At 45.2% G+C, this 27,676-nt stretch overlaps 1 protein-coding gene across 1 annotated transcript; it reads left to right on the top strand.

The window, feature by feature from the left end:
• Window positions 1–10,056: 10,056 nt before the first annotated feature.
• LOC119975990 (extracellular calcium-sensing receptor-like) lies at window positions 10,057–20,400 on the top strand. The gene is made up of 5 exons (XM_038816003.1): window positions 10,057–10,338; window positions 11,814–12,650; window positions 13,801–14,028; window positions 16,501–16,624; window positions 19,475–20,400. The coding sequence occupies exons 1-5, from the start codon at window positions 10,072–10,074 to the stop codon at window positions 20,398–20,400; spliced, it is 2,382 nt and encodes a 793-aa protein (XP_038671931.1). The 5' UTR covers window positions 10,057–10,071.
• The last annotated feature ends 7,276 nt before the right edge of the window (window positions 20,401–27,676 follow it).

Raw genomic sequence — 27,676 nt, 5'->3', positions numbered from 1 at the left:
TGCAACTGCCCCAGGCATCGTGTAATGAATCATTTGTCTTTCCATTAATTGCAGATTGACAATAACACTATTTCATTGCTCATTAAATTGGCAATGTACTGTTCTAATTGCATCTTATTACAAGTTTAAAACATAGGTCTATCTCTGGTTTTACAAACACATTAACCTCAACCAAGGCTGGAATATGCCCAATACACTGCTCAGAACCAGAATGCAAGTGTTTGGAAATAGACTTAAACGGCTTTGATGAGCCATTCCAATTGGTGAGGAATAAGATACACTTTTCAGGACCAAAGACCATTTATAATTCATATAAAAGCAAAATACTGCAGATGTTGGTAACCTGAAATAAATACAGAAGGTGCTGGGTAAACTCAGCAGGTCTGGCAACATCTGTAGAGAGAGAATCAGAGTTAATCTTTCGACATATGACCCTTTCACTCACCTCCAATAGCATACTGCCTCCTTTGTTGTCTGTTTTGCTGCTCAACCAAGGAGATTTGTATCAGTGGCTCAAGCTTCTCAAAGCTACCACCAGTGCAGTGTTTTCTCTAGGAGTTTTCTTCCCGTACCGGCCTCCCCGAACAGGCGCCGGAATGTGGCGACTAGGGGCTTTTCACAGTAACTTCATTGAAGCCTACTCGTGACAATAAGCGATTTTCATTTTTTCATTTTCATTTCATTTAATTTTTTCAGGAGTATTTCATCCCATGTTGACTATATGGAGGGTAGAAGGGTCATCTGGACTTGAAACGTTAACTTTGTTCTGTTTCCACAGATGCTGCCAGACCTACTGAGTTTACCCATCATTTATAATTCACCTGTCAATCCACCTAGCTCCGTCAGTAACAAATAATCCTACAGGCAAGATAAATCACTTTAATTCTTCTTTTACATATGCATTCCGGTGCAATTTGATATAGAAATTGAAGTTCAGCCATTTTCATATTCAGACCTTCAGATTCTTAAGATGACCAACTTAATATTTAATAAACACGCAACATCAGCAACTAGAAGAATATAGTACAACCCAATCTTCACATTTTATCCTGAGTCGCACATCATCCTGAAGTAGCAGCATGGTGGCACAGTGGTTAGCACTGCTGCCTCACGGCACCTGGGATCCGGGTTCAATTCCGGCCTCGGGTGACTGTCTGTGTGGAGTTTGCACGTTCTTCCCGTGCCTGCGTGGATTTCCCCCCAGTGCTCCGGTTTCTTCCCACAGTCCAAAGATGGGCAGGTTAGGTGGATTGTCCATGCTAAATTGTCCTTTAGTGTCCAAAGATGTGCAGGTTAGGTGGGGATATTGGGCATAGGTCAGAGAGTCAGTGCAGACCGGACGGGCCAAATGGAGAGATTCTATGATTCTATGAAGTGGAGATATATTTTCAACCTTTATGGTGACTGGGTCAAAATGCTGAAACTCCCTGTTGAACAGAAGTGCAGAGATGCTTCATCACATGGACTGCAATAGTTCAATAAGGCAGCTCACCACCTTCTGATGGGCAATTAAGGATGGGCACCCACCCACATCCCTTGATTAGGGAACACAAAAATAATGTACCTGTAGCATATTTCTTATATTTGCCTGGTCACTTTATTTAATATTGTGATTTTAGTCTATGACTGACCAGAGACTGGTAGGCACACAATGGTGAGGGGGGCTCGTGCCTGCCAGTTAGACAACCAGCAGGAGTCCAATATATCATAGTGTTATGGCCCCCGGGCTAGTACGCAGTCAATTCCAGCCCCACTTGACTCAGAGTCACAACGCAATTGAAATTAACTATTCTTAGAAAATACGCAAAGTCTTTGACTGCCCAATAACGACAGTCACCAGGTTTTTAAAGTTAAATATAACTTTTATTAATAACAATAACTATAATTACCAATACAACTGGTTAACTATTAACTAATTCTTAATCCCACTTCTTTAACTCACCCTACCCTCTGCAAACACATACACAACGCACAAGGCAGTGAAACACAGAGAGGAATGAGGGGTATAAAGGAAAATAATATGAAGAGTAAAAAGATAAAAGTCTCTGTTTCAGCTGGGCATCTTCCAGGTTAATTATTTTAGTCAAGTCCGTCAGTTGGGTGTTCTTGCTTTCAGTCTGTAATGGTTTTCACTGTAGATTTCACTGTAGGGGGCGGCATGATGGCACAGTGTTTAGCACTGCTGCCTCACAGCGCCAGGTACAGGGGTTCAATTCTGGCCTTGTCTGTATGGAGTTTCCACTTTCTCCCTGTGTTTGTGCGTGGGTTACTTCCGGGTGCTCTGGTTTCCTTCCATAGTCCAGGGTATGCAGGGTAGGTGAATTGGCCATGATAAATTGCCCTTTAGTGTCCAGGGATGTGCAGGTTAGGCTGAGGGATTATGGGGATAGGGCAGTGTGGCTAGGGGAGTGGACCCAGGTAGGGTGCTCTTTCAGAGGGTCGGTGCAGACTCAATAGGCTGAATGACCTCCTTCAGCACTGCAGGGATTCTATGATTCTTTTCATCAAGATCTCAAGACTTCTCTGCAGATTCAGAAATCAGCTAGATTCTCTGTCTGAGAGACTAAGTGCTGTCACCAGGATTAAATTGAGAGAATTCTACGCTGACAAAAGCGGTGTTGGTCCCGGAGCGATTCAGGACATATTAATGGGCTAGCACCACTGCTCCAACCAATGCTGGCATCTGATTCCTTTCAGACAAGGTGATGCAACCATGATGAGCGGCCCTGAGATTCTCAGACGTGAAGCTGGAGACATTGTTGAATGGCGTGGAGGTGAGGCAGGACACCTGTTCCCCAGCTGGAGGTTGCCAACCACTGGCATAAACCAGGCCCGAAACAAACAGGCCCGAAGCGCAGTGGGCCCAATTTCTAGGACTGGACTTTTGAGCAATGCACCAGTGGCCCTGTTGGTGCCTGGCACCAGGGGTCCTTTGATCCGGGCATCCGGCAGGCGAACTGGTGGCGGTGCTACCGAGGCCAGCGGTACGCTCTGTGGCCTATGTCCTGCGCCCTTCCGTGCGATCCACTGTGGGCGATCCCCTAGGGTGGGCCGTGTGTTTCTCCGCCAACAGGTATTGACTGATTGTGGGGGGTGGGGAGGAGGGTGGTCTGTGGGCTCCTTGGGGGGGGGGGGGCGGCCTTGGAGGAGCACCCATACGGCTGGTGGCACTCGGCGCAACTACGGGCTACAGTGAACGGTCAGTGGGTGCGCTACATGATCAATGCCTTGCCGGCCACGTGAATGGTGGTTTGTGCCTGGACACCCCAGCCCCAGGGGTCACCCCGACTCCACAGACCATCCTCTGCTCGCACCCGCTATTCTCCTCGGTGCTGGCGGCTGTCCCCCTGGCCACCAGAATTGCGCCATGTCTTACCTCCTCTTTCTCCCTCAGCAGCCATGGTGTCTGTTCCCTGCTGAGGAGAGGGGAAACTCCAATTAGCATCATGTTAAAGGTCGACCAGTAAGGCACCGACCAGATAGAGACCCTGTATAGGGATATACTGGGTATAGATATATATATATAAAGCGGGTATATATATATATCTATATATATATATAAATAGGGATATACCGGTACTGTATATATCATTATTGGAAATAAATCAAAGTTCTTTATTTTACTCAGTTTGGACTCCCCTTGTCCTTATTAAAGGCATGTTTGCAGATTCTTCTTCTCCAGTCCAGGTGGTCTTGAGCAAGCATCACAGCAAGTGGGTACCAGGGGAGCAGAGGAAACATTTCAGGGACATCCTCAAAGCCTCCCTGAAAATATGCAAAATCCCCACCGATTTGTGGAAGCCCTCAGAGACGGGACTTTGTCCCGAGTCAGGGGCGTAAAGCTCACCTCCAGCCAATTAATGCCCATTGGAGCACGAAATGGCTGTGGGGCAGTGGATGTGGGCTGACAACTCCTGGGATGGTGGGAAGGGAATGTCCACCAACCTAAAAATCCAGGCCAATGACCTTTACAGATCAAAATAACCTCACAAATCAAATGATGAACAGCCTAACTTGACATTTGTTGGTTTTGACCAGTAATGGATGAAAGTTCTCTAGGTGATAGATATCTATCGAACGATTTTAATGAAGTGACATCTTTAAATGTGTGTTAAAAACGACTGCTGTGGGTTTAGGTACATGTATTAATTGTATTGTCGGCGATCCCTATGGGTGGGCCGCGTGTTGCTCTGCGTGATTGTGGCGGGTGGTGGGGGTGGACTTTCAAGCAATGCACCAATGGCCCTGTTGATGCCTGGCACCAGGGGTCCTTTGATCCGGGCATCCGTTCCTGTCGGCGAATTGGCCATGCGGCGTTACTGCCTTCACGCGAAAAGATGAATCGGGTTGAATTATTCGGTAAGCACTGGAAACAAACCGGCCAAGATCACATCTTCATCCTCAAAGCCCGTGGAGAGATTAAACTTTGCTCTAAGTTTGCAACTGGGTACTGAGCCCACCAGAGCCAGGAGCATTTATCATTTTACATCACATTGACTGCATTTTACTTCTCCTGGTTCCCATTTCACGATAGATGTTATTGTCTTAACATTTTCAACAGCACTACATCCCTGCACTAATGTACGAAAAACTACTCCAGGGATTATTTCCACAGAACAAAAATTAAATAGGCATTTCTATTTTTCCAAATGCATGCATTATGCCTTAATATAGATCGTGCCCCGGCTTGAGGATAGGTAGACTTTAATTGTGCTTTCTTTATGTTTTGGTTATTCTCAAAGGTGATTAGGGTCATATTTCCTTCACCTGGCTATGGGGAAATGTCACAGCTTTCTTTGCATTTCGTGGGAACTGTTTCTCTATATAAATGGAAATATCCCGTTCTCTCACAGCCAGATGAAGACAAGATGACAGTGCCTTTGATTCCAGCCTCATTTTCTTTGCTGCTCCTGGCTCTGGTGGGCTCAGTGCCCAGTTGCAAACTTAGAGCAAAGTTTAATCTCTCCACGATCTTTGAGGATGGAGATGTGATCTTGGCCGGTTTGTTTCCAGTTCATTACCGAATAATTCAACCCGATTCATCCTTTCGAGTGAAAGCAGTAACGCCGCAATGTGAGGGGTAAGACTGCACTCAGCTACGCTGCCTGTGAACTTAAGCATTTCCTTCGATTGTACAATTAACATCTTCCTATTTCCTAATGGGCGGCACTGTGGCACAGTGGTTAGCACTGCTGCCTCACAGCTCCAGGGTCCCGGATTCAATTCCGACCTCACGGAATAGAATCATAGAATGTACAGTGCAGAAGGAGGCCATTTGGCCCATCGAGTCTACACCGGCCCTTGGAAAGCGCACCCTACTTAAGCCCACACCTCCACCCAATCCCCATAACCCCACCTAACCCCACTATGGGAGGGTTGGCTGTCTGTGCGGAGACTGCACTTTCTCCCCATGTCTGCGTGGGTTTCCTCCGGGTGCTCCGGTTTCCTCCCACAGCCCAAAGATGTGCAGGTTAGGTAGATTGGCCATGTTAAATTGCCCTTAGTGTCCAAAAGGTTAGGTGGGGTTATGGGGATAGGGTGGAGGAGTGGGCTTAAGTCGGGTGCTCTTTCCAAGGGCCGGTGTAAACTCGATGGGCCAATTTGCCTCCTTCTGCACTGTATGATTCTATCCAGAGCTCACATGTTCCTTAGTTAAATGTTTTGGTTTAATTTTGTATTGAATAGTTTTACAAAAGGAAGAAAATTGTTTAGAGACAGTTTGAACCAATTATTAGGTAATTTAGCTTTACATTATCAGTTTTTTATGAACTGAATAAAATGAACAAAAGGACATAAATGGGCAGGCATGGTTCCCAGATGACTTAGTCAAATAATTCCTCAGTGAAGTAGTTTAACAGAAGCATTATGCCATGTAAACGTGCTTGGCTGACACTTACATTAAACTAACAGTGAAATGTCAAGGAGATTGTTAAGCATTCCTCGATGAACAAGGCCAACTGGAATTATTCTCTTGTGGCTAACTGTATTCAGCTAGTGTTTCTCCCTGAAGCTGCTTTTGTATGAAATGCACAGTCTGTTAGGTAATGTACTGTCCATTGGATGATGCACATTCAAGTAGGAAATGCAGTGCCTGTTTGGATGACTAGAGCTCACTGATTAATACTGATTGGCAAAGGACCAGAGACCAGAGGAAACATTATTTTTCCCTGTGGGTTGCTCTGATGTTAAATGGTAATGGCAACAGATACAACATTAACATTCAAAAGAGAATTGAGTTAAATTTGAAGGGAGCGAATTTACAGTGCCACGGCGATAAAATAATTGAAAAACAGCCGAGGCTTGTCGACTGAATGTCTTCCTTCTATGCCGTATCATTCTATGATTCTATGATTTTCTTCTGCGATAATGCAATGACTATTAGATAAGGCAATCTCTATTAAAAGTGGAAATGTTTGTTTGATAATGGAAGGTTTGTTGGATTATAGAAAATCTGGTCCATAATGCAATATCTGTTCTGGTATTGAGACATGCAAATCAAGAAGCTTTGGTTCCTGTTCATTTCAGCCAATTTGTTGTCCTTGAACTTATTGCCTTTGGATCAGGGAAAGAAAAATCAGCCAATATTCTGCAGCGCTGGCAACAATCCAGTGAGCCCTTCTGGAGATTATGGCGTCTTGAGATTGGCTGAGAATAAGGCCCGCTACAGGTATTATGCTCTCCAGTCAGAAACCATGCTGTCGTTTAGCTTCTCTGGCTCACACACGAAGGAGTCCATCAAGTCAGGAGTCAGGCATGGCTCAGTGTGTACCACGTTTCCCTCTGAGTTAGAAGGCTATAGGTTCAAGACCCATTCCTGACACATAAGCAGGTAACCTGGATTGACACTTCAGTGCCAGCGCTGAGAGAGCATTGCACCTTTCGAGGTGCTGGCCTTTAGGCAAAAGATCCCATAATTTAAAGACGTGCAAGAAATGTCTCTGGGTATCCGAGCGATTTAATCATCAAACCATATTGCTAAAAATTAGCTTAATTGATCATGGCTGTTTGAGGGACTTTGTTGTGTGAAAGTTGGCTGCCAAATCTTCTACATTACCATGGGGACTGCACTTCTAAAGAATTCCCTTGTCTTTAAACTGCTTTCGGACATCCTGAATGCTGAAAGGTGTCATTTAATTCAGGTACCAAAGGGAATCCTTTTAAAAAAAAAAAATTTTTATTGGAATTTTTTACAGAAAATATAACAACAAACAATGAAATGCAACAAAATAACCCCATAATAACTGTAACAATTTACAAATGTATCTGCAATCAGTGCTTTCAGGAATAGAAGGGATTTCGTGTAGAGTGAAGTGATCAAAGGCAATAAGTTTATAATCACAAAAAGGTCACAGAATATACTGTCCTGTAAATGTAAAATTGTAACTGTTGCAGCAGAGGGTACTCTTTCGAGATAAAGCACTAAGGTACTTTGAGGGTGTGTAGAGAGAAATTTGCTCTCTCTCTAACCATGTCAAACGTGTAAGAGTTCTACACAGATAAATAGAAAAACTTGCATTATATGGTAACTTCCAGGATCCCATGACATCCAAAACATGTTTACAGACCAATGAAATACTTTTGAAAGACAAATAAAAAAAGGCTGTAGGTACTCAATAGATCAGACAGCATCAATGGAGGGAGAAACAGAGAGCAGCATTATCTGCCCCCACCCCGCTCCTCCCCCTGGCGTGCATCCGGGGGCCGAGCTGGCTCACCACTAGCCACTGATGGGACCTTCCGGTCCCGTGGTTGTCTGTGGTGTTTTTTGTAGCTCGGCCGGGACTCCGCTGGGGAACACGCCTTCACCACGACTAGAAGATCCCACTGGCGGAAGGGTCATTAAATCTTGCCCAGAGTTAATGTTTCAGGTCAGTGACTCTTTGTCAGAATTACGAGAGCTTCCAGATGTTATTGTTTCTAAGCATGGCAGGGAAAAAGGGGAGGGATGCAAACAACTGACAGCAAAGCAAAGAAACTGGTGACATGGTGGCACAGGGGTCAACACTGCTGCCTCACAGCACCAGGGACCAGGGTTCGATTCCCGACTTGGGTCACTGTTTGCACTTTCGACCTGTGTCTGCGTGGGTTTCGTCCGGGTGCTCCGGTTTTCTCCCACAGTCCAAAGACGCGCAGGTTAGGTGGATTGGCCATGCTAAATTGCCCCTGAGTGCCCAATAGATTAGATGGGGTTCCTGGGTTACGGGGATAGGGTGGAGGCATGGATTTAAGTAGGGTGCTCTTTCCAAGGGCTGGTGCAGACCCGATGGGCCGAATGGCCTCCTCCTGCACTGTAAATTCTATGATTCTATGATAAAAAGAGATGGTAATGGAAAAAGAAACAAAGAGTCTATAGGATGTGTAAATAGGGGAAAATAGAATCACCACCTAATGTACACTAATGAGGGGCCAGGGTCAATGGTCTGTAAATTTGTGAACTCAATGTTGAGTTTGAAAGACTGTGAAGTGCTGAATTGAAAGGAGTGGATCTGTTTGTTCATGTTCCATTTCGCTTCATTAGAACAGACAGGGAGACCAAGGAGAGAGATCAGAATTGACGAATTAAATAACAAAGATTTTTGAATGTAATCATTGTTATCATGGAGAAAACACTCCAGCAAATTGGAAAACACTAATCTCTCACTAGCCTCAATGTGATAATGATCGATATTTTTAATGACGTTAGCGGGGGTATAAATATTGGCCAGAGTACCGATTTTATTCTTCTACCAGGCTCCTGGGCTCACTGAAGTTTGCTCCGATTTGCCACATTTCGCTGATCCAACAGACTATCTCTCTTACTCCTTCCAGCTGTTTAAACTGGGGGCAGAATTTCAACCAATCTTTGCCTGTCATTTAACTCGCCCTTGTTTTGTTCTTCCTGAAATACTGTTCATCTGCAGCATTTTCAGAGTTTGATGTGGTGCTCGCAAGCTGAAACGTTGCTTTTCTTCTGTTCACAGATGTCACCTGACTCACCCCAATCACACCACAATGCCAACCTTCCCCCCTTGCCCCCACTCACAGTCTTCGGGGCTCTTCCTTCTTCCACCCCTGCCCCACCCAGTCATCGGAGATCTCCCCTCTCCCCCCTCCAGACATAAGGGAAACCCTTCCAATGGAGAGGGTTACGCCCTGTAAAAGTTGATTTGGCACTGCCTCTTCATGTGCCTACTTGGCAGTGCCCATTTGGTACAGGGGACACTGTCAGAGTGCCAGGGGCAATGCCCAGTTGCTTCCCTCAGCCCCTAGGGCATTGCCCCCAGCACTTTGGCAGTGCCCCAGGACACCAGCATGACATCACGGCACTGGGGGGGGGGGGGGGGGGGGCATCTTGGGAAGCCTAAAGTCCTTAAATTATATTAAAATTTATTTAAATTTATGGAAATCAGGCTCATGCCCGGCTAGGCGTTGAGCTGATCTCGTCACCGGCAAAGGGCGGGGAAGATCTCAAACGGAGATGTCTCCAATGCAAATGGCTTTTTTGCCCTTTTGCAATATTTCTCAGCCAGAACGTGTTTTCCACCCTCAGCTTGAGGGGCCCCTAGACCGGGGTCCACTGTGTGTTCCTGCTCTTCCTTTCTCTCTTCGAGCCCATCTAATTTCAAGAGCTCATCTAAATGTTTCTTAACTGTTGTGAAGGCTCCCGTCTCTGCCACCTTGCCTGGCCGTGAGTTCCAGGTTCCCACCACCCTCTGGGTGAAAAGGTTTTCCTCAAACCCCTTCTGGATCTCCTGCCCTTTACCTTAAATCTATACGCCGTGGTTACTGACTCCTCCATTAAGGGGGCAAGTTCCTTCCTGTCGATGCTACCCATGGTGGGTGGGTGGGGGAGGGAGGGGGCAGAGGGTGCTGGAAATCCTGCACTAAGTCAATTAACTCTGCAGAGCCTTTTCAGCTTGGAATGGAAATTGAAATGAAGGAGTTTTGATAAGTGAAACTGTATTCTCAATTCGGCCAGCGTGTCAAAAATCCGCCCCTTCATCTCCACTTGTTTTGCTAAATTTGGAAAATGAATTAAATTGAACCTCTATTCTCAGCTTTGATTTCAGATCCTTCCGTTGGGTGCAGACGATGATTTTTGCAATTCGGGAAATAAACAAAGACCAAATGCTTCTTCCAAACATAAAGCTGGGTTACCAGATTTACGACACCTGTGCGACACACACCCAGTCTCTCAGATCGGCCTTAGCGTCTACGAGCAGACAGAGTGGACGGAGTGACGAAACATCCAGCCAAGACTGTGAGGGATTTTCGTCCTTTCCTGTAATTGTCGGAGATTCAGGGTCAACACAGTCCATGATTATACAAAGAACACTGGGTCCTTTCAGAATTCCAATGGTACGTTGCGCGTTGAAGGGCTGCAGGGTGGCATCCAATACTGAGCAGGAATTCCCTTGAGCTCTCTGAGGCTGAACCAGCATCTTCGGAAACACAACCGTACATCTGCACCTTCACCAAGATCACCTACTCCCACATCAATAGCATCGTCCCACTCTAATCTTACCTCAGTTCATTTGCTGCTGAAACCCTCCTCCATGCCTCTGTTACCTCTAAATTGGACAACGACTATGCTCTCCTGCATTCCCATCTACCAAACTCCATCATTTGAACTCATCTATAACTCTAATGCCTGAATCTTAAATTGCACCAAGTCTTATTCACCCATCATCCCAGTTCTCGCTGACATACATTAGCTACAAGTCAACAATGCCTTGATTTTAAAATTCTCATCCTTGTTTTCAAGTCCCTCCCTGGTACCAACCCACCATATCTTTGTAATCTCCTCCAGCCCCTTAACCCTCCGAAACATCTGTGCACATAATTTTGCCCTCTTGAACATCTCCAACATTGGTGGCCGTGTCTTCTGCCCCTGAGGCCCTGGGCTCTTTAGTTCCCTCTCTAAATCTCTCTGCCTCTCTACCTCTCTTACTGCCTTGCAGGCGCTCTTTAAAACTTACCTCTTTGACCAAGTTTTGTTTACCTGTCCTAATGTCTCCTTATGTGGCTGAGTGTCACGTTTTGTTTGATGCTGCTGCTCTGAAGTTCCTTGGGACATCAGAGGGTCTGTGTAAAGGCAAGTTGCTGTTGTTGCAATCACCAATTTGACAGAGGGCATGACATTAATATTGTGTCATGCTGCGTGATAAGATAGCAAGCTGCCAACGTGCTTCAGTTCCCCACATGTTGTCCACTTTGACCAGGTCATTAAGGTTGTTGGATGAGTAACATCCCAAAGAGTGGAACACAAGGTCAGAATCAATATTCTGGCTTTCCTTTGATTTTCCCTTTTTCCTTTTTCCTATCATCAAGAAGTCACCTCCATCAGAATTGGGAAGGATTAAAACAATTTTCACTGTCACGATCCCAAAAATAGCCAGCAACAGGTGGGCTCTGCAATCAGTGGTCAATCTGTTTCTCCTGTTGATCCTCCCAGGCAGTGAAGATAAAAATAACACTTGGGAAGAGGTTGAGACCATTCAGCCCCTCAATGAAATGAAAATCGCTTATTGTCACGAGTAGGCTTCAATGAAGTTACTGTGAAGAGCCCCTAGTCGCCACATTCCGGCGCCTGTTCGGGGAGGCTGTTACGGGAATCGAACCGTGCTGCTGGCCTGCTTGGTCCGCTTTCAAAGCCAGCGATTTAGCCCAGTGTGCTAAACAGCCTAAAAAGCCTAGCTAAATAGCTCTTTCACAGGACTGTGCAGGCATGATGGGCCAGATGGTTCCATTCTGAATTATACCATTTTGGGTTTTTATGATATCCATGCGTTTTTCAGTGCTGTATTAAAAAACGTATTGTTGATTTTCTCCAGGTCAGCTACTTTGCATCCTGTGCCTGCCTAAGTCACAGGAATAAGTTCCCAGCCTTTTTCAGAACAATGCCAAGCGATGCCCATCAGGCACAGGGTGTTGCCCGATTGGTGCAGCGGTTTGGCTGGACCTGGGTTGGATCGATCGCGGGTGATGATGACTACGGCCATAACGGAATTCAAGCATTCAGCGATGAAGTCAGAAAACTTGGCGTCTGCATCGCTTTTACTGAAGTCCTTCCAAAAATGCACTCCAGGCGAAAGATACTTCAAATAACAGAGACCATCAAGGCATCTACCGCAAGGGTCATTGTCATGTTTGCCATTGAGGGAGATGCGTACCCTTTGATCAGAGAGGTTGTAAAGCAAAACATCACCGGTAGACAATGGATAGCGAGTGAGGCCTGGGTTACATCAGCTTTGATTGCCACCAAAGAAAATTTCCTGTCTTTGAGCGGGACAATCGGATTCGCAATCCACAGGGCAGAAATTCCAGGCCTGAGAAGTTTCCTTCTTCAAGTGCATCCTTTCAAAACTCCAAATAACCTCTTTGTGAAAGAATTGTGGGAAACAATATTTAAATGTTCCCTTGGGACTTCAGAGAACATCAAAGGAATGAACACATCAGCTATTGCTCATCGGCGATGTACAGGTTTGGAGGATTTAAACAACACATACAGCATATACTCGGATGTATCCGAACTGAGAGTTTCTTACAATGTGTATAAAGCTGTATATACAATAGCTCATGCCCTTCACAGTCTGAACTCTTGCAAAAATGGCACTGGGTCACTGCCAAATAACACCTGTGCCAACATTTTCAACTTCAAACCATGGCAGGTAAGAGATTTGGGACCCTTTGAAAAACTGGCACAATTTTAATGTGAGGGTATTCCTGTCCAGCTGCTAATATAATTCATACTACAATTTATTGTACTTTTTCACCAACGATTATTTATGGCTATTAGGTTACCATGCCCCTCTTGACCAATGACGAACTGAGCAGATCAGAAGTAATATCAGTGCCTTATCTGTTTGGCTAACGTGATGTCACCTTTGACACTAATAGAGACAATGCAACAGGCCACCATGCCTATTTCCTTTTAGGTTAATGAGGTAAAAAATAATGAGTCAAGATTTTCTATTTCTAATTTTCTCAAGGGATAAACCACACGTCTGAACATTGTTTGAGATTAGAATGGCCTTGGCTTTAATGCCTCCCACTGTCGAGTGCTAACACTAACCTTATGGAATCAAATGTGACAAATGGAGGGCAACTTGTACCATGCTTATAGAAGAAAAAGGGAGAAGTTTTGAATTTCCCTGTTGCTCGCATGTCTGGTTATATAGAACTGTGGGTGGCACGGTAGCACAGTGGTTAGCACCGTTGCTTCACAGCTCCAGGGTCCCAGGTTCAATTCCTGGCTTGGGTCACTGTCTGTGTGGAGTCTTCATGTTCTACCCGAACAGGTACTGGAGTGTGGCGACTAGGGGTTGTCACAGTAACTTCATTGCAGTGTTAATGTAAGCCTACTTGTGACAATAAGGGGCTGGTTTAGCTCACAAGGCTAAATCGCTGGCTTTTAAAGCAGACCAAGCGGGTCAGCAGCACGGTTCGATTCCCGTACCAGCCTCCCCGGACAGGTGCCCGAATGTGGCGACTAGGGGATTTTCACAGTAACTTCATTGAAGCCTACTCGTGACAATAAGTGATTTTCATTTTTCCATTTTTTTCATTTCAATAATGAAGGTTATTATCAACTACCTTGTTGAAACTGTTGCATAAATTTTCATCTTTACCTCTTGGCTGAAATTCTTAACATTTAGTTAGCATTGTCAATGAATATAACAGTGTAACATCTAATTATGGTTTATGCAGATATTTTAGACATGGGGTGTCTTCTAGTTATATTGCTGCATTTGCAATTACAACGTAATGAATTCCGATGCTGAAGGATCGCCTTTAACCTGTGTTCTAATCTTTCCAAAGCTCCTCCATTACCTGAAAGACGTGAGATATACGAACAAGTTTGGGGAAGAGGTCTATTTCGATGAGAATGGGGATCCAATTGCATCATACGATATTATCAACTGGCACAAAAACGCAGATGGTTCCATTAAGTATGTTAAAATCGGCAGGTTTGATGCTACTTTAGGTTTGGGACACAACCTTCTGATAAATGAACAAAATATTGTTTGGCACAATAATCAAATGACGGTAAGCTGGATCAATTGTTCATTAATTCTCCAGAAAGCATGTTTTATATGTATAATTTTATAATTTTTACTGATGGATATTGATACTGGGATCAGTAACAGTGACTGACCATGAAACTGTCTGACTGTCATAAAACCAACTTGTTTGTTAATGTCTTTACCTGGTATGACCTTGACATAACTCCAGTCCCACATCAATATGGTTGATTCTTAATTTTTCCCTTGAAGTGCTGCAGCAAGCCACCTACCAACTTTTCAGAGTACATAGAACATAGAACATAGAACGATACAGCGCAGTACAGGCCCTTCGGCCCTCGATGTTGCACCGACATGGAAAAAAACTAAAGGCCATCTAACCTACACTATGCCCTTATCATCCATATGCTTATCTAATAAACTTTTAAATGCCCTCAATGTTGGCGAGTTCACTACTGTTGCAGGTAGGGCATTCCACGGCCTCATCACTCTTTGCGTAAAAAACCCACCTCTGACCTCTGTCCTATATCTATTACCCCTCAATTTAAGGCTATGTCCCCTCGTGCTAGCCACCTCCATCCGCGGGAGAAAGCTCTCGCTGTCCACCCTATCTAACCCTCTGATCATTTTGTATGCCTCTATTAAGTCACCTCTTAACCTTCTCTCTAACGAAAACAACCTCAAGTACATCAGCCTTTCCTCATAAGATTTTCCCTCCATACCAGGCAACATCCTGGTAAATCTCCTCTGCACCCGTTCCAAAGCTTCCACGTTCTTCCTATAATGAGGCGACCAGAACAGTACGCAATACTCCAAATGCGGCCGTACTAGAGTTTTGTACAACTGCAACATGACCTCATGGCTCCGGAACTCAATCCCTCTACCAATAAAGGCCAACACACCATAGGCCATAGTAATTAAGGGTGAGAAATAAATACAACTATCTGTATTTGTATAACATATTTTGACGTAGAAAGGGTTAACAGAATGGTGATGCTAACCTAATAATAATCTTTATTCGTGTCATAAGTAGGCTTACATTAACACTGCAATGAAGTTACTGTGAAAAGTTCCTAGTCGTGACACTCCAGTGCCTGTTCGGGTACACTGAGGGAGAATTCAGAATGTCCAAATTACAGCACGTCTTTTGGGACTTGTGGGAGAAAACCGGAGCACCCGGAGGAAACCCACACAGACACGGGGCGAACGTGCAGGCTCCGCACAGACTGTGACCCAAGCTGGGAATCGAACCCGGGACTCTAGAGCTGTGAAGCAACACTGCTAACCCCTGTGCTACCGTCCCACCCCATTAACCCTATGAGGTTATTGATGATGTAATACTGATATCAGGCAGCTGTGTGTGCTTGGTTTAGCTCAGTTGGCTGGGTGTAATGCACAGTGAGGCCAGGAGTGTGGGTTCAATTCCTGTACTGGCTGAAGTTATTCATGAAGGCCCCACCTTCTCAACCTTGTCCCTTGCCTGAGGTGTGGTGATCCTCAGGTGAAATCACCACCAGTCAGCTCTCCCCCCTCAAAGGGGAAAGCAGCCTGTGGTCATCTGGGACCAGAGGGACTTAAACTAAATTCTAGGCAGCAGACAGGTAGCCCTGAGGGAAACTATGCTTTCCCTTTAACCCACTATGTAAAAACTGTAAATAGTATGAATCAGCGCTTCAATGTTAGAATACCGGCTTAGAACATTCAAAACTCCTTTAACAGCCCAAAATAATTCATAGGAGCGTTATCGAATTATTTTGATACTGAGCTTCATACGGAATTTGGCCAAAGCTTGGTTGAAAGGGTTTAACCAGCAGCTTAAAGGAAGAGAGGCAGGTAGAGACATGAAGATGTTGTGGAGGAAATTCCAGAGCTTAGTGCCTTGACCTCTGGAGGCACAGAAGCCAGTGTGTGAATGGTGAAAGTGGCCAGAATTGAAGGAGTGCAGAGATCACTGTCTGGCTGGAGGAAGTGACAGAAATAAGGAGGGAGAAAATCCATGAATATATTTGAACGCAAGAATGAGAATTTTAAAATAGGTGTGCTGTGGATCGCTGAGCCTTGCCCATCCCTTTTCCAACTTCTTCCATCGGGCAGGAGATACAGAAGTCTGAGAACACGCACGAACAGACTCAAAAACAGCTTCTTCCCCACTGTCACCAGACTCCTAAATGACCCTCTTATTGACTGACCTCATTAACACTACACCCTGTATGCTTCAACCGATGCCAATGCTTATGTAGTTACATTGTATATCTTGTGTTGCCCTATTATGTATTTTCTTGAATTTTGTTTAATTCCCTTTCCTTCCATGTACTGAATGATCTGTTGAGCTGCTTGCAGAAAAACACTTTTCACTGTACCTTGGTACACGTGACAATAAACAAATCCAATCCAATCCAACCCAATCCTGCAAATGATTAAAGACAACATGTTGATCTGTAATCAACGATGTAAGAGTTGACCATTTCTGCGTGTGTTTCTCATTTTTGTAATTTAGGTCCCCCAGTCAGTGTGCACACATAGGTGTCCTCCTGGTACAAGGAAAGCAGTCCAACAAGGTCAACCACTTTGCTGTTCTGATTGTCTGCCTTGCCCTGATGGTGAAATCAGTAATGATACAGGTAAACAACCACTCTCCAGAAAATTTAAGCCAGCATTGGGGCACATGCATCGCCCCTGTACAGCAAGTGGACTTAGCAGCAAAGCTTTGTTGAGAATCACCTTTACTTGGACGAAATCAGGACACATTTGTTCAGTTCTCAGATAAACTATGTCGATGAACGTAGGCGGTGATTTACCACCTGTGACAAGTTCTGGAAAGGAGACTGCGTGCACGGTTTCTCTCACAGCTGCAGTCTGTTTGATTTCCAGCCTCCCTTTCTCTCTCTTTCTCCATTGCCTCTTGACTTGTTTGTTCATGTCTCTCGATGGTTTCCCTCTCTCTGCCACACAAAGACAAAATAAGGGCATCTATTATTCTGGCTGTTATCAAATTAACCTCTCCCTTCACCCCAATCCCCCCATGCAAGAATACATTCCTTGACAAATCAGGAATAGTTTGCGTGGATGTTGCTAACTTTACAGATAATAATACATATATAATTACATAATAATTGCTTATTGTCACAAATAGGCTTCAATGAAGTTACTGTTCAGGGAGGCTGGTGCAGGAATTGAACCTGTGCTGCTGGCCCTGTTCTGCATTACAAGCCAGCTGTTTAGCCCACTGTGCAAAACTAGCCCCTATAAGTAATGCCCTTTTGGATGTATGGCTGTGTCTCTATGTTTTACATCCTGTGGTTTTTTTTTAACTTCACAAACTCCCAGAATCCTTCTGCCTTGACATCTTTTCTATAAGTGCCCTAATTCTAAGTTTTGCCATTTTGCTCTACAAGAGTATCTAGTGTCGGTATACTACAAGATGTTGTTTTCTTTCACCTTTTTTAACAATTAGTATTCTGGTCAGTAACCAAAAATCTTGCATCCTTATCTGTCCACAACATGAATTCTACTCTCAAACTGATTATCCGTCTTGCATTCAGAGGTGGGGCCCAACAAGGTTTAGGCGTTTGAAACTTGAAATCCTCCTTTAATCTGTGGCCTCTATCCTGCGATGTCTTTCCCTGTTTTACATCTTTGGCCAGTCACTACTCTAACATTTATTCTCTTGTTCCTTTCAAAAATCAAAATGTCTTCCTGAATCCCCCCCCCCCACCCCCCCCCCTCCCCCCCCCCCCCCCCCCCCCCCCCCGGCCACATTGCCATTGTGTAAATCGAGACATGTAAGACTGTCCCCCATGCTAACTCATTGAAAGAACTACCCAGTTAGTTCCAGTCCCCAGCTCTTTCCTCAAAGCCCAGAAATGTTTTTTCTTTCCAAGTATTTATATCCATTCCCTGTTTTGGAAATCAACTTTGAAGCTGTTTCCACCGCCCTCTCAGGCAGTGCGTTCCAAATCACGACAGCTCGCTGCGCAAAACGTACTCACACATATGGGGTGTGATTCTCCGGTCGGGGACGGCGAAATCGCGTTCGGCGATCTGCTGGAGAATACTTGTTTCCGACTAAATCGGGTGCGTCGCCGCTTTCGCGATGCTCCGCTCCTCTAAAGCAGTGTACTCTAATAATATGCTGCACGTCTTATCGACGGCCTCAGGACATTGCCTGAGGCGCACCCCCGATGCACCCCCCCCCCCCCCCCCCCCCCCCCCCCCCCCCCCCCCCGACCGGCTGAATTCCCGACGGCATCGGTTGCGTGTCTGACCCGTCTGGAACTCGACATGGCAGCTGCGGACTAGTTGGGGGAGGGCCGATCTAACTGTTCACAGTTTTTTCCACCCCATCTCTGCCTTTATGCCCTGACACTCAGTCATGTATGAGCTCCTAACTAAACATTGATAAGGTCAAAGCCATTGCCTTTGGCCATTGCCATAAAGTCTGTACCCCGACATAGATTCCAACCCTTCCAACCACTGTGGCAAGCTAAGAAATGAAAAATGAAAATCGCTTATTGTCAGGAGTAGGCTTCAATGAAGTTACTGTGAAAAGCCCCTAGTCGCCGCATTCCGGCGCCTGTCCGGGGAGGCTAGTACTGGAATCGAACCGTGCTGCTGGCCTGCTTGGTCTGCTTTAAAAGCCAGTGATTTAGCCCAGTGTGCTAAACCAGCCCCAGAAGATTTTACGTGTAACTACAAGCTGAGCTACAGACCCTATAATCTCTCCATTTACTCCCACCTTGTGCATATTGTCTGGCTTCATCCCTAACTCAGTCCATCTGTTACTGAAGCGTGCTTCCCTGACTTTGACATTTCTAGAATTGACTATTCCAATGACTCCGGTAATTTTCCATCTGTAAAGTGTAGCTCATGCAAATCTCTTCTGTCTCATCCTCACCTGCACCAATAAATAAAAGCAAATTGCTGCGGGCGGTGGAATCTGAAACCAAAAGAGAAAATGCACCAAATCAGTTCATCCCTATCCTCTCTGATGTATATTGGCTGCAGCTCCCCCAATACCCCAGTATCTTCAACGTAATGTTCTCATCCTTGAGTTTGGAGGATGTCAGGGCCATCGTTCTCTCCGAAATCTTTTCCAACACTAAAAAACCCTCTTGACCCACCCTCCCAACCTGCTGCCAGCCCTCCCCCCAACCAGCCTCAATTTCCCTTTGCCTTAACTCTGACCTTTTGTACAGGAATACCCCATCCTTTTACTCCACCATTGTCATCCTTGCCCTGAAAAGCACAAGCCTCGCCCTCTGGAATTCCTTCCACACAACCTCTCTGGCTCTTTTCTTCTCTCTTCTTCCTTAAAATTCACATCATTGCCCATTTTAGTCACTCTTCTTCAGGCCTCCTTCCAGCATCCATTTGTCATTACGCCTCTGCAAAGCACTGTTGTGTGTGTACATGTGGGTTTTTTTTTGCTAAAGGTGTAATATGATTGCTAACTATTGTCGTTTTATCCTTAGATTCACTAAACTGCGTCCCATGTGCACTGGAACACTGGTCCAATCCACAAAGAAATGAATGCATTCCGAAAGAAATTGAGTTCCTCTCATTTGAAGAGGCGATGGGGATCACACTGACGACTGTGTCCTTGCTCGGAACAGCCAGCACCGTGTCTGTTGCAGGGGTCCTCTGGCATTACAGGAAGACTCCGATCGTTCGCGCCAACAATTCCGAACTCAGTTTCCTTCTTCTCCTCTCGTTAGTGTTGTGTTTCCTGTGCTCGCTGACTTTTATCGGCCAGCCATCAGTGTGGTCCTGCATGCTGAGGCACACACTGTTTGGGGTCAGTTTCGTCCTCTGCATCTCATGTGTGCTGGCCAAAACGCTGGTGGTGCTGATGGCGTTTAAAGCCACTCTCCCCAACAATAACATGATGAAATGGTTTGGGACTCTGCAGCAAATCCTCAGCGTCCTGCTCTGCACTGTGGTCCAAGTTGTAATCTGTGTTGTCTGGCTTCTTGTGTCCTCGCCATTTCCAGTAAAGCAGACCAAATATTACAACCAGAAGATTATTTTTGAGTGTGATTTAGGCTCAGTGACAGCATTTTGCTGTGTGCTGGGTTATATCGGCTTTCTCTCCTGCATGAGCTTTGTCCTCGCATTCTTAGCTCGAAAGCTGCCGGATAATTTCAACGAGGCGAAGTTCATCACCTTTAGCATGCTAATTTTCTGTGCAGTTTGGTTGACGTTTATTCCAGCCTACATTAGTTCTCCTGGGAAATACACTGTCGCCGTCGAGATCTTTGCCATTTTGGCATCAAGCTTTGGCTTGCTTATCTGCATATTTGCTCCAAAATGTTATATCATTCTATTCAAACCAGAAAATAATACTAAGAAGCATCTTATGAATAAAACAGGTCAGGGAAAATCTTCCCAACAATCTTAATAGGGGCTGGTTTAGCTCACTGAGCTAAATCGCTGGCTTTTAAAGCAGGCCAGCAGCACGGTTCGATTCCCATACCAGCCTCCCCGGACAGGCGCCGGAATGTGGCGACTAGGGGCTTTTCACAGTAACTTCATTGAAGCCTACTCGTGACAATAAGCAATTTTCATTTCATATTATTTTAATCGTAAAAAGAGGTAATTTGGCCTGTAGGTTTTCCACTCAACCAGTAATTGACTCCAAAGCAATCTTTATTGATACATTAACATTGCAATGAAGTTACTGTGAAAAGCCCCTAGGCACCACATTCCAGCACCTGTACACAGAGGGAGAATTCAGAATGTCCAAATTACCTAACAGCACGTCTTTCAGGGCTTGCGGGAGGAAACTAGGGGACCCAGAGGAAACCCACCCAGACATGGGGAGAACATGCAGACTTCACACAGACAGTGACCCAAGCGGGAATCAAACCTGGGATCCTAGTACTGTGAAGCCATAGCGCTAACCACTATACTATCATGCTGCACTGCACATGCTTTGCTCAAACCCCACTCAAATACATTTACATATCGTCAAACATGAACTAGTGTAGTTAGGTAGTTTTTTGAAATGTGATTGTTTATTCATTTCAAATTGATAGATTTTAGTGTTGTAACCTGGTGCAGTTTTGTTAATAAAGCTGAAAATGGGTTTATCAGAAAAATCAAGCCTTTTTTCATTAAATGCTTCATCCACTACCAACCAGTGAACAAACTGATTTTAAATGATTGAAAATATCTCTAACAAGCTACACAGAACAATTTACTTGCTTTATTGGTGAACGGTATGAATTTTAGTAAATTATTATTTTTCTTAACATTTAAAACCTTTTAAAATTCATCTCTGCACTGTTACCAATGCACCATGGGTAAGTTAATTTTAAAAGCTTTCTAAAGGTCCACAACCAGGTACAATGTGCAGAAAAACTGAATAACTCACCTCCTGACTCCACAAAGCCTGTCCACCATGTACAAGGCACAATTCAGGAATGTGAGGGAATACTCCCCACTTGCCTGGATGAGTGCAGCTCGAACAACACTCAAGAAGTTTGACACCATCCAGGGCAAAGACGCCCACTTGATTGGTACCCCATCCACAAACATTCACTCTCTCCATCACCAACACACATTGACAGCAGGGTGTACCATCTACAAGCTGCACTGCAGCAACTCACCAAGGCGCCTTCAACAGTACCTTCCATACTGTTATGGGAGCGGCGTTTTCAGAACCCCAAAATGTATCATGGAGTTCAACCAACCTCCCCCTTTAATATATTGTTGCTTCTGAAGCACATGGCTTGTTCTCCAGGTGTGGTATTACAATTATGGATACGTGGGTTTTTAAATACAAAACAATGTTTATTCCATGAACTCAACTTAACCTTTTAAATAAACATTGCTTCACTTAACACCCCTTACTTCAAAGACAACCCCGAAAATAATACAACACGAAATAATCCTTCAGTTGTTCCTTTAAACATCCAAGAGACTTAACACCTTTAAACAGAAACACATCAGTTTAAAGACATTACTATTATGAGTTTAAATCACCCAAATGATTCAGAGATAGTCTTTCATGGAAGAGATCACAGCAGATCCAGCTCACTGCAAACACAGACCCACCCAAGCTATTTTCCTCAAAACTGAAACCAAAAACAGAAGTGAGCTCAACTCAGCTCCCCCACCCTCTGACATCACTTCAGTAATTTGAGCTGCTTCATTACTTAAAGGTACATTGCTTAAACATCCATTTCTTAAAGGGACTTCTCACATGACAATACCCATGACTTCTCGCACCTATAAGGAGAAGGGCAACAGATGCATAGGAACACCACCACTTGTAACTTCCCCTCCAAACCACTCACCATCCTGACCTGGAAATATATCACCGTTCCTTCACTGTCGCTGGGTGAAAATCAAATTCTCTTCCGAATAGCACTGTGGGAGTACCTACACCACATGGACCAAAGCGGTTCAAGAAGGCAGCTCACACTGCCTGTTCAAAGGCAATTAGGGATGGGCAATAAATGGAGGTCTCGCCAATGGCGCTCAAATCCCATAAATGAATAAATAAGAAAAAATCAAAACGAAATAAACCATTCAGATAGAGGCGTGACCACTTCCAATGCAATGTTTTTTAAACCAGAGGAAAAGATCATGGAAGCTTGATTTACGAAAACTCAGACCACACGTGACCCGTGCGGTTGGGGACCGGGCCCATCGTCAGCGGAACATTGGGGGAGGGCCTCAAAGAGACGCGCTGATGCTGATGCAATGGCGTGCGGTGCGCGCCTCGATGACGGCGATTTGGAATGGGCGGAGCTCCCAAAAAATGGTGCCTGCCGCCATTCGGTGGCAAACGGGGATTCTCCGCCCGATCGCCGAATAAGATTTTGCTGTCGGCCAACAGACAATTCTGCCCTTGATCTGTTGTTGACAAATAGAAACTCCACATGTTCAATTCTATTGTAGGATTGGCAACATTACATTACTTTATAACATAAGAGATACATGAAGGAATACATTTTCAACTTCCCAACCAAGTGCACAATAATATTCCAGAAAAGCTTCCCCTTATAGAATTCAACTAATTTCCACTGAGTTACCTTCACTTGAAATAAGGACTGAGTGATTTCAATAAAGGGTGGATAACCCATAACAACTCTTGCGTTTCTGGGAGGGAATTTGCAAGTCTCATTCCAGTCTCCTCTCTGTTGGGTTGGACACCACAGGGAGACAAAAAGATTTGCATTAATATAGCACCTTCCATGACCACTGGACATCCTAAAGCCCCTTACAGCCAATGAAGTAATTTTCCTTGCCTAAAGAACTTTAGTGAACCAGATGGGTTTTGTAAAATTCCAGGGGGTTTGCTGTTCACCATTACTGATATTCTAGATTTTATTTTAATTTTATTTCATGAATTGGATTTGAATTCCCCTATTGCCAGGTGGAATCTGAACCCATGTCTCTGCATCATTAGTTTAGGCTGTTCAATGTCTAATCTGCTGTGGTACCGTATCCAACTACATTCCGGTTATTTTCTGGTTTGGAAGAGGAGAGCATTGTGGAACTGGCAAAGGTTATTATGGCTAATGTGCCCAGCTCATTTGGTGAGAACTTTTCACCCCTGCTTAGAATCTCAGATCATCCCTAAATTCCTTTTCAGATAAATGTCTTTAATTGCACCTTGAATCTCCTCATTCTAACTGCGAACATCAACTTGAATGTGTCACTTTCACCCTGCACATTCCAAATTCTCATTACCACATCATTGGTAGCAACTCCTGTTCAATAAAGACGGTCCTGTTCAGATACCCTGTCTGTTGTTGCATTCTTAAGGGTATTGTCACTGACAATGCACAAGATTTGTGCAAAGGGCTGGCTCATTTTTCCATTGCGCAACGTGTTCTGAGCTCTAAGTGTGCAGATTTGGGGGGGGGGGGGGGGATTGTCTGAGCCTCCGCGTCCAAATTGCGATTGGCGCAGGGGCAGAAAAGGGGCGTCGACGCTGAGATCCGGCACGGCGCCGCTCCTGTGATTCTCCGGCCCCCGGAGAATCACCGCAAATCGCGCACGGTCTACGCAGCGCAGGTACGGGTCCATTAACAGAGGCCCCCGCGGTGATTCTCCAGGTGTAACTGGCCGCGTTCCCAACGGCATGGTTCTCTCATGGTCCCACCCGTTCGGAACTCGGCGTGGACTCAGTCCGCGGCTGCCCTGGTTGGGGGGCGGGGATCCTTCACTGGGGGCGGGGGGGGGGGGACGGACCTCAGAGACGGCCAGGCTATAGATCGGGGGCAACTGATCCCCAGAACAAACAAGTTGTACCACTCTGCTAGCCTCCCCCATAGCTCTGCACATCACAGAATCTTGATAGTGCAGAAGGAGGCCATTCGGCCCATTGAGTCTCACTGGTTCCACTTGTCTGTCTTACCCTCATGACCTTTAATAATGATAATCATTATTGGTGTCACAAGTAGGCTTACATCAACAAGTTACTGTGAAAGTTCCCTTGTCGCCACGGGTACACTGAGGTAGAATTCAGAATGTCCAATTCACCTAACAAGCACGTTTTTCGGGACTTGTGGGAGGAAACCAGAGCACCCGGAGGAAATCCACATGGACACGGGGAAGAATGTGTGCATTCCGCACAGACAGTGACCCAAGCCAGGAATTGAACCTGGGTCCCTGGCACTGTGAAGCAACAGTGCTAAACACTGAGCTACCGTGCCGCATAGATAACAATCCAATTCTCTATTAAATGCTTCGATTAAACCTGCCTCCACCACATCTTCAGACAGTATGTTCCCGATCACTTGCTATGAAAACATTTTTCCTCGTGTCTGAGTAAAACGCAGTGAGCAAAATGGATGGTGAACAAAATTTGACATTGTGCAAAATGAGCAGCCAATCTGAGGTGCAAGCATAGGTAGTTTCAAAATCAATAGTTTTAGTACGACTTTCATTTTGTAGTCTGAATTCATTTGTTATTCGACATTTTGCGCTAAATTTGGCAGAAGCTATTTTAAAAACGAAACTCATTACTGCATTATTGGAAACCAGCCAGTTCAGCTAAACATTGTGAGATAATTAAATAATAAGCAATTAATCAAGAAATGCATTCATAGGGTTGGTTATATAATCTACAACACAAAAAGTTAATAACTTTTATAATTACAAACATAGTACAATTGTTGAAAGTCATGAGAATTGCAAAATGCTGCCTTCCCAAACAAGTCTTTTAAAATCCATTTACGGGATATGGGCGTCGCTGGTTAGGCCAGCGTTTATTGCCCATCCCTTGTTGCCCTTCAGAAGGTGGTGGTCAGCTGCCTTCTTGAACCGTTCCAGGCCTCGAGGTGTAGGTGCACCCACTGTGCTGTTAGGGAGGGAGTTCCAGGTTGTTGCCCCAGCGACAGCTTTGGGGAGATAGAGGGTGAGATACTCGTCACAGAATTCCTAGCCCCTTCTTTGCAGCCACAATATTTATATGGCTAATCCAGTTCAGTTTTTAGTAAATAATAATCCCTAAGCTTGTTAATAGTGAGCGATTCAGCGATGGTAATGGCATTGAATGTCAGGGGGCAGTGGTTAGATCCTCTCTTGTCGGAGATGATCATTTCCTGATACTTGTGTGGCACGAATGTAACTTGCCACTTGTCAGCCCAAGCCTGGATATTGTCCAGGCCTTCCTGTATTTGGACGTGGACTGCTTCAGTATCTTAGGAGTTGTGGATGGTGCTGAACATTGTGCAGTCAACCGCAAATATCCTCACTTCTGACCTTACGATGGAAGGGAGGTCATTGAAGAAGCAGCTGAAGATGGTTGGGTCTAGGCCACTATCCTGATGAAATCCTGCAATGATGCCCTGCAGCAGTAACGATATTCTTTTGCAGATTTTCACAATGCAGCTCCACAACAGCTACATACTGCTGTTTGTTGAACACATTGGGATGGATTCCCCGGTCGCCGATGCTGAAATCGCGTTCGGCGGATGGCTGGAGCATCCACGTTTCCGACCAAATCGGGGGCGGTGCCGTTTTTACGATGCTTCGCCCCCTCCAAAGCGGCGTACTCTAGGAGTACACCGTGCCACGTATCGACGGCCTCGGTACATTGCCAGAGGCCCGACCCCAGATACTCCACCCCGACCGGCCGAGTTCCCGACGATGGGTCTCTTATGGCCTCATCCGTCGGAAACTCAGCGTGGAGGCTGCGGACTCAGTCCAGTGCCACCACAGTCGGGGGAGGGCCAATCCGCAGGCAAGGGGGGACATTATCTGGTGCTGGGGAAACTGTGGGGAGTGGCCCGGGGCATGCAAGCCGGCCAAAGGGGGGGGGCACTAGTTCACGGGCCGGGTCCGCGAGCGGCCTCCACTATGTAACACCATGCGCATGCGCGGCCACGGACCCGGCATTTCTCCGGGCCGTATCGCCAGCTAGAGCCTGATGCTCTACGCTGCCTTCCCGCTAGCCCCCAGCAAAATGGCGAATCGGTGGCAGTTTTGCATAATTTCCCATCACCAATAAGTGGGGAACTTGTGCACAGAGTTTGCACTACCTCACGGCATGACCAGTGTATATTGCCCACTTAGGCTTGCTTTATAGAAAGCTTCTCAATAGAGCAAAAACACCAAAAGAAAATACGTTATGGAAATATTGCTTTCTACTAATGTATGAAAAGTGAAATAAACTTGGGCGATTTAAGGGTTAAACGCCTGGGGTTACAGTGTATTTGACTGCAGCAGTCATGTTTTTAAAAAGAATCTTGTTTTGTTAGACCAGAAAGCTTTTCAGAGCCAGAGGTGAAATTAACTTGTGGAATGTGATTTTAGCCCGGGCTAATGCAATGTTGATAGACGAGGGGGAATCCCTGGGGAGTAGATGTGTTTTCAGCCTGGAGAGAGGATGTCATTGCTGGGTGCAGCTAAGGTAATCAATCATTTTGAGAAAGGTTTTTGAGTTGGGTTCTGATCTGACTAACCCTTTAGACCACAAGTACAGTCTTTTTCTCAAAGCAGGATAGTTAAAAAAAGTGATAGTATTTAAAGCAGTTCAGAATTGTCTGAGGACAAGGAAGAAGTTGAAACAAACCAGTTGAAACAACTTTTTGAAGACATCCAACCATATTCTGCAGGGGTTCTAACAGGAGCCAAATCTGTTCTGGGAAGAAAGTATTAATCTGTGACATTAGAATGTGGGATGGATTAAGAGCTCCATTGTCTTTTCCTTTCATGTTGTTTAATTGGGAATAGAGATAATAATTAAGGGTATGGTATTTACTGTATTGAGTAGTATTGTCTAAGGGGTAATTGTGAGCTATTTTTGGTCCAGAACCCAGCCACTATTGGGGTCTGGCCTAGGATTGTAACAATGGGGGCGGGATTCCCCGATTGGCGATGTGTAAATCGCATTCGGCGAAACCGGGGTTGGCGCTGCTTTTGCGATGCTCTGCCCCCTCAAAAATGGCGTACTCGAGGAGTACGCCACACGCCTTCGGGACGGCCTCAGACGATACAGCAGGGCATAGGTAGGTCGGAGACTTGGGCACAGAAATGGCAAATGGAGTTTAATCCGTACAAATGAGAGGTAATGCATTTTGGTGAGCCTAACATAGAAGGGAAATATACAGTAAATGGATAAAACTCTTAGGAATATAGAAAGTCAGAGAGATCTGGGTGTGCAGGTCCGCAAATCGTTGAAAGTGGCAACACAAGTGGACAAGGTAGTCAAGACA

Source organism: Scyliorhinus canicula, chromosome 13 (assembly GCF_902713615.1).
Source record: "Scyliorhinus canicula chromosome 13, sScyCan1.1, whole genome shotgun sequence".
NCBI lineage: Eukaryota > Metazoa > Chordata > Chondrichthyes > Carcharhiniformes > Scyliorhinidae > Scyliorhinus > Scyliorhinus canicula.
The sequence above is the reverse complement of the archived record's forward strand: the minus strand, read 5'-3'. Positions and strand labels throughout refer to the sequence as shown.